Source organism: Eucyclogobius newberryi, unplaced genomic scaffold, assembly GCF_026437365.1.
Source record: "Eucyclogobius newberryi isolate DKJ021-1_F unplaced genomic scaffold, fEucNew1.0.hap1 SCAF_6, whole genome shotgun sequence".
NCBI classification, from domain to species: Eukaryota; Metazoa; Chordata; class Actinopteri; order Gobiiformes; family Gobiidae; genus Eucyclogobius; species Eucyclogobius newberryi.
This window is the reverse complement of record NW_027316278.1, coordinates 15,292,485-15,302,484: the sequence shown is the minus strand read 5'-3', so window position 1 is coordinate 15,302,484 and position 10,000 is coordinate 15,292,485. Positions and strand designations below refer to the sequence as shown.

General features: G+C 39.2%; 2 protein-coding genes across 4 annotated transcripts in view; both read left to right on the top strand.

Annotated features, from left to right (window-relative positions):
- Window positions 1–3,537, top strand: part of cunh5orf34 (chromosome unknown C5orf34 homolog) — a 4,877-nt gene extending 1,340 nt beyond the window's left edge. Inside the window, exons 2-11 of one of the 2 annotated variants that reach the window (XM_072433057.1) lie at window positions 1,263–1,352; window positions 1,446–1,730; window positions 2,027–2,244; window positions 2,326–2,424; window positions 2,505–2,625; window positions 2,691–2,782; window positions 2,868–2,934; window positions 3,018–3,106; window positions 3,190–3,236; window positions 3,320–3,537. In XM_072433057.1, the coding sequence (XP_072289158.1) occupies window positions 1,263–1,352; window positions 1,446–1,730; window positions 2,027–2,244; window positions 2,326–2,424; window positions 2,505–2,625; window positions 2,691–2,782; window positions 2,868–2,934; window positions 3,018–3,106; window positions 3,190–3,236; window positions 3,320–3,489 (1,278 nt within the window). In that variant the 3' untranslated portion in view covers window positions 3,490–3,537. Of the gene's footprint in view, window positions 1–1,262; window positions 1,353–1,445; window positions 1,731–2,026; window positions 2,245–2,325; window positions 2,425–2,504; window positions 2,626–2,690; window positions 2,783–2,867; window positions 2,935–3,017; window positions 3,107–3,186; window positions 3,237–3,319 lie in introns of both variants that reach the window. The other variant, XM_072433056.1, reaches the window with a different exon arrangement.
- Window positions 3,538–6,794: 3,257 nt separating this feature from the next.
- Window positions 6,795–10,000, top strand: part of LOC140346989 (rapamycin-insensitive companion of mTOR-like) — a 20,301-nt gene continuing 17,095 nt past the window's right edge. For both annotated transcript variants that reach the window (XM_072433290.1, XM_072433289.1), the window contains exons 1-3: window positions 6,795–6,885; window positions 7,011–7,058; window positions 8,068–8,165. In XM_072433290.1, the coding sequence (XP_072289391.1) occupies window positions 6,837–6,885; window positions 7,011–7,058; window positions 8,068–8,165 (195 nt within the window). In that variant the 5' untranslated portion in view covers window positions 6,795–6,836. The remainder of the gene's footprint in view (window positions 6,886–7,010; window positions 7,059–8,067; window positions 8,166–10,000) is intronic.

The window sequence follows — 10,000 nt, the reverse complement described above, 5'->3', positions numbered from 1 at the left end:
TAGTTGTACGTGTGCTGTAGTTGTACGTCTGCTGTAGTTGTACTTCTGTAATTGTACGACTCCTGTAGTTGTACGTCTGCTGTAGTTGTACGTCTGCTGTAGTTGTACTTCTTCTGTAGTTGTACGTCTGCTGTAGTTGTACGTCTGCTGTAGTTGTACGTCTGCTGTAGTTGTACGTCTGCTGTAGTTGTACGTCTGCTGTAGTTGTACGTCTGCTGTAGTTGTACGTCTGCTGTAGTTGTACGTCGACTGTAGTTGAACGTCTTCTGTAGTTGTACGTCGACTGTAGTTGTACGCCGACTGTAGTTGAAGGTCTTCTGTAGTTCTACGTCTACTGTAGTTGCACGTCTTCTGTAGTTGCACGTCTTCTGTAGTTGCACGTCTTCTGTAGTTGCATGTCGACTGTAGTTGTACGCCGACTGTAGTTGAAGGTCTTCTGTAGTTCTACGTCTACTGTAGTTGCACGTCTTCTGTAGTTGCACGTCTTCTGTAGTTGCACGTCTTCTGTAGTTGCATGTCGACTGTAGTTGTACGCCGACTGTAGTTGAAGGTCTTCTGTAGTTCTACGTCTACTGTAGTTGCACGTCTTCTGTAGTTGCACGTCTTCTGTAGTTGCACGTCTTCTGTAGTTGCACGTCTTCTGTAGTTGCACGTCGACTGTAGTTGCACGTCTTAAAAGTGTATGTTTTACGCTATATCGTATTCAAAAAGGGAGCAAGAGCCGCATGGCATGTACAGTCTGTTGTCACTAACGGTCACTTTCAGATCACATACATCACATATTTGACATATTTGCTCACATGGACGACACTAGGTATGTGACAATATGACACTTAGGTCATTTTGTCACTGCGCTTGTTCCTGTTGCTCTGTGTCCACTCACTTGACAGTACAGCATTAGACGCACACTCTTCTTCTTCTTCATCTTGGTGTTTTATGTTAGCAGGTATCCAAGTGTTTTATTACCGCCAGGCTGTATTCTGTATTCAGCTGTATTTCTTTCTTCTTTTTTATCCCACTCTCTTTTTACGGTACAGTGTAAAACGCATACTTTGAAAATGTACAACTTCAGTAGATGGCATAAATGCACCTTTTCAGTTGGCTGCCAACTGCCATTAAAAGACACAACAACAGCTCTTTATTAACCCGTTGCTATAGTAACAGCATAGTGATATAGAATGCGATTATCTGTCGCCAGAACTACCTGCGTTCTAATTCTAAGCATTAGAATTCTCACCGATATTGATATAATTGTGTTTTAGGACCTTTTGACTTCTGCATTGTTCTTTCGAAATAAGTATGCAAGCCAACCCTATCTTCCTGAAGAGCTTATACCTGATGACCAGAAAAAGGTATAATATGAAGAGATTTTTTGGTTTGTTTTTTTAATGCATGTCACTGGGACAAAATAAACGTGGTAACTAAAGTGCTTATTATTTTTGAAGTCTTTTTTTAGTCATAGCTCAGAGTTACAGTGGCCATTCACCTGTGAGGCTGGGGTTGGACCTGGAGGTGAAACCATTATCAGGTCTGAGGATGGGAGGGCTGCGTTGATGCTCGCTCCCTCAGGCAAAGACTTCACTGTTGAATTTACATGCACGGTCAGTCAGAATAATCCACAACGCAGTGCACAGTCTAAGTCGACTAGTCCTACTGAAGGAAAGGCCAAAAATGAACCAGTAAGATCAAGGTCCAGATCTCTCTTAGCCATCAACAAAGATGACTCAAAGGTAAACGTTTGTAAAATTCATATTTTCAATTAAGGGTTTTATTTATTAATTTATTTTGGATCCCCGTTAATTGTTACCACAACCAAAACTATTACGTTAACTGTCACGTCACCTGTTTTAATTTAATTTAATGATACTTATTACCTATAGCTCAAGTATGCACATTTCATTGTACATTTTAAAATTAGAGCCTTGTATAGATATTTTTTATCTTTAAATTCTATGTGTATTGCAACTTTTCATCACTATGATTTGTTTAGAGTAACCCATTATGAACAATGCCCTTTCACTTCCAGCCAGAGAAGATGTTTCAGTCAGTCACAGTGGTGCAACATCACTCATGCCGTGCTCCTCCTTCCATATGGTGTCATCCCCTCTACTTGGCAGCGCAGTACAGGAAAGCTCATAATGATAGTCAAACAGAAGCAGATGTCATTCGCTGCCATTCAGGTGAAGCCACGGTTCATCCTCCTCAGGCTCTTCCTCTCAGCTGTTCCATGCCCCACTGGCACAGGTTCACAACTGTTTCACGTGTATTATCAACATTATCAACTATTGTGTGTTCAGTGGCTGATGCTTGGTTATGTTTCTCTAGATGGAGGTCAGATATTTTGGCTGAAGAACAAAACACTGAGCCACAATTTGTCCCAGTACAACTTGTTAAGGTGATGTGGTGCCAAGGGGTTACCTACAGGTATTCTAATGAATTATTTTGTGAATTTATAGATTCAATATTTTTTATGGGTGTAGTAACATTTATAATCTTGCCTGAAGAATTTTAGGTGGAACAGTACCTGTTGTAGAAGTGTCTCTGGGAGATGGTTCAGTCATCCTCTCCAATGGTCTCCTGAACGGCTATTTTACCCATTACAAACATGGGCTGCTGTCAGAAGAGGTATTGATTTGTAGGTTATTCAAACACCAAAAAAAACTGAATATTGAGGAAGGTTTGTGATCTAGTTGAAAGAAGTAAACTATCACCTAAATAGCCTTCCACCTGATATGCCTGGACAACTCTACTCGATATGCTCTACTGTCAATCGTGCAAACAGGTCTGTTTACATTTGCCGCCTTATATTCATGGACAACTACTTTTTATTTCTTACTATATTTAGCCATTCCATTTCTGTTTTGTAGGATTCTCACTTGTTATATCCAGGCCAAACAGTCTCTCCAGTCTCATGCACGTAGCTGTTTAGATGAGGTCAAAATAATAATAATCTATATACTGTATATATACGACTATTACAAAATATCTTAACTGAATTTAATATGATTTTGTTGCAGGATAAACTGACCTTTTCTGATAGCACCAATTCTGCAAAAACAATGATCACACCCATGGCTGATGATGACAATGTAGATATACACAGACGGTACACACTTTTGTTTCATAAGTAATCTTATGTATTAGTTAACAAAACATTACTGATAATTGTATGGTTTACTTTTATAGCAGGTCAGGTATTGTGGAGGAAGAGCTAAAGAAGATAAAAAGATTTAATTGTATCCTTGAACATGGTGGTATATATTAATAGTTCATTTAACTTTTGACATGACATGCCCATTTCCTTAATGCCCATGTCCAGTTCTTCTGAATCCTAGCAGTATTTTCAGAGCTCCCAAAAGCTGTGAACAAGATGCCGCTGAGGTCATTCAGGAACCACTGAATGTGGAAAGCATCACTGAAGCTCTTCAAAGGACATCTAAAGCCATAGCGGACATTGATGCTGCCATAACTTCAGCTTCACGTTTTTAAGACTGCTGTGCCTTAACCCTGTGCCAATAAATGCAGTATTTAAATCATGGACAATTTTCAAAGCTTAACGTTTATTTAAATTGTCAGTTGTATAAGCACACATACAGTGGCTTCAAAAATGTGTTGCCCTGGGACTTTTCCACATTTTGTAATGTAATGTCACGACCACAAACTTAAATTGTATTTGCAATTGCATTTTTTTGTAAAAGAGCAACACAACACAAAGTGGCACACAATGGTGACGTGAAAGGAAAATTATACATGATTTCCAGATTTAAAAACTGAAAAGTGCTGCCTACAAAGGTATTCATCCAACAACCAATTGTTGTCAAAAGTTGCTGAAAGATTGAATATTGCTTGTCAAGAGAAGATTTGGGAGCAAACGGCATTGTGATGTCCAAGGAACACAGCAGATGGGTCAGGGCATTTGGACATCTCACGGAGCACCATCAATCCATCCTCCAGAAATGGAAAGACTATGGCACAAGCACAACTAAAAACCTACCAAGACATGACTGTCCACCAAAACTTACAGGCTGAACAAGGAGAGCAGTGATCGTCGATGCAGCCAAGAGCACCATGGTTACTCTGTTGTGATTTTGTGATTAAAATTATTTTAATGTTTTGCTTCATTTGAAAAAACATTCTTAAAAATATTAGTGGTTTGAGTTCATTAATATAGGCCTGCAATTATTTTTTGGAAATGTATAACATTTTAAAAACTATTCATTTATTATGGCATAGTACCAAATGGCAAACAAAAATATAAATCATCTTACAACTGAATAAGTATTATCCAATATGTTTCTTTCCCCATCTGTCTATTTTACTTTTACTAATGTTTCAATTTGTACATAAAATTATTTGAAAGAAAAATAAGAAGCAATTTCCTCCTTTTGTTATATCTATGTTTGCGTCATGCATTTGGATTCTCCTTTTCTTTCTCTGGTCTCTTAGTACACAACAGTAGCTTTTCCCTGTGAATTATTTGATACATGAATGGATAGTTTAAATGGGGAAAAAAGCAGCTTGGGCAAACTGTTGGGGCACGCTTATGGATCTAGAACAGCTCAGGCCTCTTAGTGAATTGGCCTGAATTACCATATGCAGTACTTTTTACTGCAATTTTAAATGCCCACTTCTAAGTCTAAGTAAAGACTAAACACTGTCCGCTCTGGAGAGTTGCTTCAGTGACCCTCGCTGTGTGATGGAGAGGTTTCGCAGGTCTTTCCTTCCTGCTGCTTTCAGACTTTACAACAAACACTGTTAGCCCTGAACTGTCATACCCATGTGCAATACTGACATAATCATGTGCAATACTGTCATATTCATACGCAATACTGTCATTCTCATGTGCAATATTCTGACATAATGTCAATCATATTGGTGTAATATTCTCTGTCCATATAAAAGAGTTTATTTTGTTTACTATTATTATTTTCTATTAAGAGTGTTTTTTTTTTAAGTTTTCTATAAGTTATCTGTTATTTTACGTCTGTACCTACTTTGTGTTGCAACACTAGAATTTCCCCATTGTGTGGACAAATAAAGGCTTATCTTATCTTAAAGGTCAGGTGACAGTGAAACCAATTACTGGTATATTCACCTATCTGCCTGGCTCCCTATGTTGACCCCAAGTCTGTGGCCCTCCAGAAAATATATTCTGTAGAGAAAGAGAAAGAATGGACACCTCGGAGTACTGCCATGGATCATCAAATATCAACTCATACAAATATGTCGGTGTAATCCCTCATTCGTCCAGGCGTGTTCCATAGTAGAAAAAGCTTCAGTTGTAGTCATCTGGACTCAGTTTGAAAAAATAGACGTTTCGACTCTCATCCAAGAGTCATTGTCAATAAAAGAATTTAGATCGAGAACTCCGATATTAATACTGTTCTGTGGTAAGACCCACCCATTGGGCGGAGCCTTCCTGAAGTAGAAAGAGTTGTTTGTTTCAACAGAAACTCCCCCCTTGTATCTACCGAGCTAGCCTATTCAGAATCTTAATGGGCTATTAGAATCCTCTTTGTCTTTGTGAGACCCTGGCTCAACCACCCTGAGTACCTGATTAGCATCCGAATGTCCTTGTCCTGGTCCTCTACCTTTCCAGGGGTTCAGTAACCCATTATAAATAACAGGAAGATTAAACCTTAGCCCTCCATTTCTGTTTAAAGAAGGTCTTTCTTTTTTAACAAAAATAGCTTCCTTGACTCCTCTTTCAAACCATATTTTCTCCCTGCTTAAAACCTTCACCTCACCGTCTTCAAACGAGTGATTAGAGGCTTCAAGATGGAGATGCACGGCACTCTGAGTTCCAGAAGAAATACAAGTTCAGGACCTCAGAGTGCCGTGCATCTCCATCTTGAAGCCTCTAATCACTCGTTTGAAGACGGTGAGGTGAAGGTTTTAAGCAGGGAGAAAATATGGTTTGAAAGAGGAGTCAAGGAAGCTATTTTTGTTAAAAAAGAAAGACCTTCTTTAAACAGAAATGGAGGGCTAAGGTTTAATCTTCCTGTTATTTATAATGGGATTCTGAACCCCTGGAAAGGTAAAGGACATTCAGATGCTAATCAGGTACTCAGGGTGGTTGAGCCAGGGTCTCACAAAGACAAAGAGGATTCTAATAGCCCATTAAGATTCTGAATAGGCTAGCTCGGTAGATACAAGGGGGGAGTTTCTGTTGAAACAAACAACTCTTTCTACTTCAGGAAGGCTCCGCCCAATGGGTGGGTCTTACCACAGAACAGTATTAATATCGGAGTTCTCGATCTAAATTCTTTTATTGACAATGACTCTTGGATGAGAGTCGAAACGTCTATTTTTTCAAACTGAGTCCAGATGACTACAACTGAAGCTTTTTCTACTATCGACTAATACAGTAATCTCGACTTTGCTAAGTCCAGAGAAGATACATTTTCCCACCTCGTCGATCTGGGTTTTAAAGCTGTTTCCGTGGTTCTCAAACTGATTTGTGGATTTCTCTGCAGTTTTGTCCTCTTTTGAGTTTACCCTAGTTTAGAACAAGTAAAGCTATTGCATAGTCCTATTTTAGACCTATTTTAGCCATAGTTTGGATCAAGAATGGTACTTTTTCAGATCTGGTTTTAGATCTGGAGGGCCTAATATTTTCTTAAGTGGTTATTTGGTGTGAAACTTTGAGAACCACTGGACTGGAGCGTTGATGGATTTTGACCCTGCAAAGTAAAGTGTCGTAGTGCCCTGTCACCAGTGAAAGGCAGCGGTGCGCCTTTTGGCTTGCAGTCTGTCGGAAATACACAAGCAGAAGAAGACAACAGATTCTCGCGAGAAACCGCGAAGTTTCCGGTGTTGTGTTTGTTCCTGGAAACATGGCGGCCAGCTTCCGCGGCCGTCCTATTCGGAGTCTTCGGATGCGAGGTAAGCTTGGAAAACTCCGTACATTTCTACACAGCAGGTCCGAACGCTGCAATATTTGTGTTTCCATGGCTCATTTCGTCTGTAGTTTGCTCTGTGCTCATGTCTGCCTTGTATGGGTTTGACAGGTCGGAATGACAGCGGGGAAGAAAACGTACCGCTGGATCTGACCAGAGGTAAGCTTCATCTCCCTCAAAGTGATTATTGTTCAGAATGGATTTGAGCACGAGTGTAGTTTAACAGTCCATCTGTCTGTATCCACGGTTTGATGTCGTCAAAGTCAATGGAATAATTGTGATTTTGAGATCCACCTGTAACAGCGGGGACGATACCATAATAACAGGCGGTAGCAGGCTAACCGAGGCTAGCGGAGTTAGCGTTAGCTGCTGCAGCTAACCAGCCATGACGCCGCTCTGTTTTGACTGTAAATTGTGTAAAATATTCCTTATATCGCCCTAATATTCGTAAATTATGTAACTATACATCTCTAATTCCATTGTGTGTGAGTAATACGAGTTGCATTGCATTATCCCTAGTATGATTCAATATCGTCACTGTGATCAGTTGTCTCTACCAATATTAATGCTGTTCTGGCTAATGTTGTCCAAAGATGACTGAATTTTGTCTGGATAGTTAAAACCTGCAATTATTCTCATTTTCAATTGGTCTGTCTTTAGTCTGTGTTGCTTGATGGGAAGCATTGTTTCCAACCGTTCTTGGTTCATCTGATTTGGCATATTTTGTTAATGAGTGTGATAGAGCATTCGCACTTTAATCAATACAAACTCAATTTAAATGGAATCTACTTACTGGTGTAAATGTTTTGGATTGGTTTACTACCTTTTAGAAATATAAACAGCATAATAAACTTTTTGTGCCTATTATCATTTATTTGCAGAATACTGTATTCTAGTTGCTCCTTTTGGGTTTCCTGGTTCTCACTCCAGTCACAACCCCTGCTAAGTAAGCTTGTAAATTGCATAGGATTTGATAGTCAATGGGAACTATAAACAAACCATGCTTCCTCTTTATTTAAGCGGTCTAGACCTTGTTTACACTTTACACACACTATTATTTTGACCAGCAAAACCGACTTCCTTCCTTCAATGTATCAGTTGTGGTTCACTGGGGAGTATTATGGCAATGTTTTTTGGCTACATTCTATTTTCTTATTTTGTCTCACAGAACCAGCTGAGAATTTCCGGGAAATTGTCCAAAATGTGGCCAAACCACATGGAGTCAGTAACATGCGTAAACTGGGCCACCTGAACAACTTCGTAAAGGTATATTTTTCAATTTATATGTATGTTAAGTTATGTAAGTAACTATTTAATACTGTATATAAAAAAAATTTATTCGCACCAGGTTCAACATAGACAACAAATTAAGCAAAGATTAATTACATTACACTATTGTACTATAATCCTATACTATAATAGTACAAATCACAAATACAAAAAACATACAGACACAAATCAAACTTAATACTCTGACTGCTTTTGTGCAATTACCACTTGCTTTTTGATTAATACTCTGGGCACCTGCTGCATCCCCCATCACAAACCTAAAGGTGATGAATTAATAATAAACTTAATTTAGTTCTCTCTCTAGGCAGTTTCATTTTAGCTTATACCAGGTTTGTTTGAAACTTAGTTTTTTGTCTAAATTAAATGTTCTCGGCAAAGATTTTTAAGTTTACATTTTTTGTGCATTATCTCAATTCCTCAAACCTCTGGGGCCACATGTCATTTGGTAATCCGGCACCTGCAGGATTAGTCTGCTATGTGTGGTTTTGTTGACGGTAAACCTCCATCCATCCATCCATCCATTTTCTACCGCTTGTTCCCTTTCGGGGTCGCGGGGGACTGGAGCCTATCCCAGTGACTTCGGGCCTTTGGCGGGGTACACCTTGGACAGTGGCCAACTTGTCGCAGGGCCAACTTTTGGATTCAAATATTATTTGGGATGTTCAGTAGCAGAATGGTTAGCACTTCTGCCTTTCATGAAAACTGAGATGAATTCTTTGCCCAAGTTGCAAGGTTGAAATAATATTACAAATAAATATGTGTGAAAGAATGAAATCATGTTTCATGGGTGAATACTGTTGTTGTGTTCTTGGGCATGACAATAATCCCACCTCGCCTCCAGTGCCTGCGTACACTGGTGGGTGTGTGTGTGGAAGTGCTTTTGAGGGTTCACGGAGGGAGAAAATCGCAATATAAACATGACAATTCATTCAAACGTGAGCTTTTATAGAAGATTGTTTTTGGTTTACGCTTTTGTCCTCATTATGACAGTGAATGTCACAAGAGCTCTAGGGATGGTAAAAATGTTTGGTTAAATAATCTGCAATGAGGCGAGTGCTATGACTTAGAAACATGGGATTCTAATTACTAAAAAAAGTATAGACATTTATATTTGTGTGGCTTAAAACTACCCGAGTTACTACCACAGCCTTTGAAGGTTGGTCTAAACTTGAGACTATATTGTTGACAACAAAAGGAACACTGCCTGTTGGTGGCTCTGTGTATACATCTGTCAGTGCTCCATGCTGATTCCTTATAAGGGTTTCAGGACAGTGAGTGTGACCTAATTCCCCCGGAGAGTGTCACATGCCCCTTTATCCCCCTCCGCTTCTCGTTTTGCCTGCTTTGGCTCTGACATCACCGTAGGTTCAAAACCCCTTACTCATGCTACCTTTGCTTACCCGTCCCTCTGTTGGTTTGTCAATAAGAGTGAAGATACCTTAAAATCTAATCTGTTTAATTTGGTCAGTGTTGTTGTTGGGCAGCACCATACCAGACTGTTTACAGTCTATTTCTGTGAGATCCATCACATGCGGTACTTTCATTTAATGTGTTTGCCCTCTTTTCTCGTTGTTGGTGCACAAACCTCTCTCTAAGCAAATAATTGAATAATCGTGATTTGAATTACATTTAAGTAATCTTGATTATTTTTGTAAAACTGAGCAGCCCTATTTCACACCAATGCAGGGCTCAGATTACGGATTTTCACTTGTATATACCGGTGCTTCTAAACAATCCGTTAATTTTTTCAAATTTGTATAGCAATTTGATGATTGCATAGCAAAACATGAAAGTGACTAACAATCAAGATA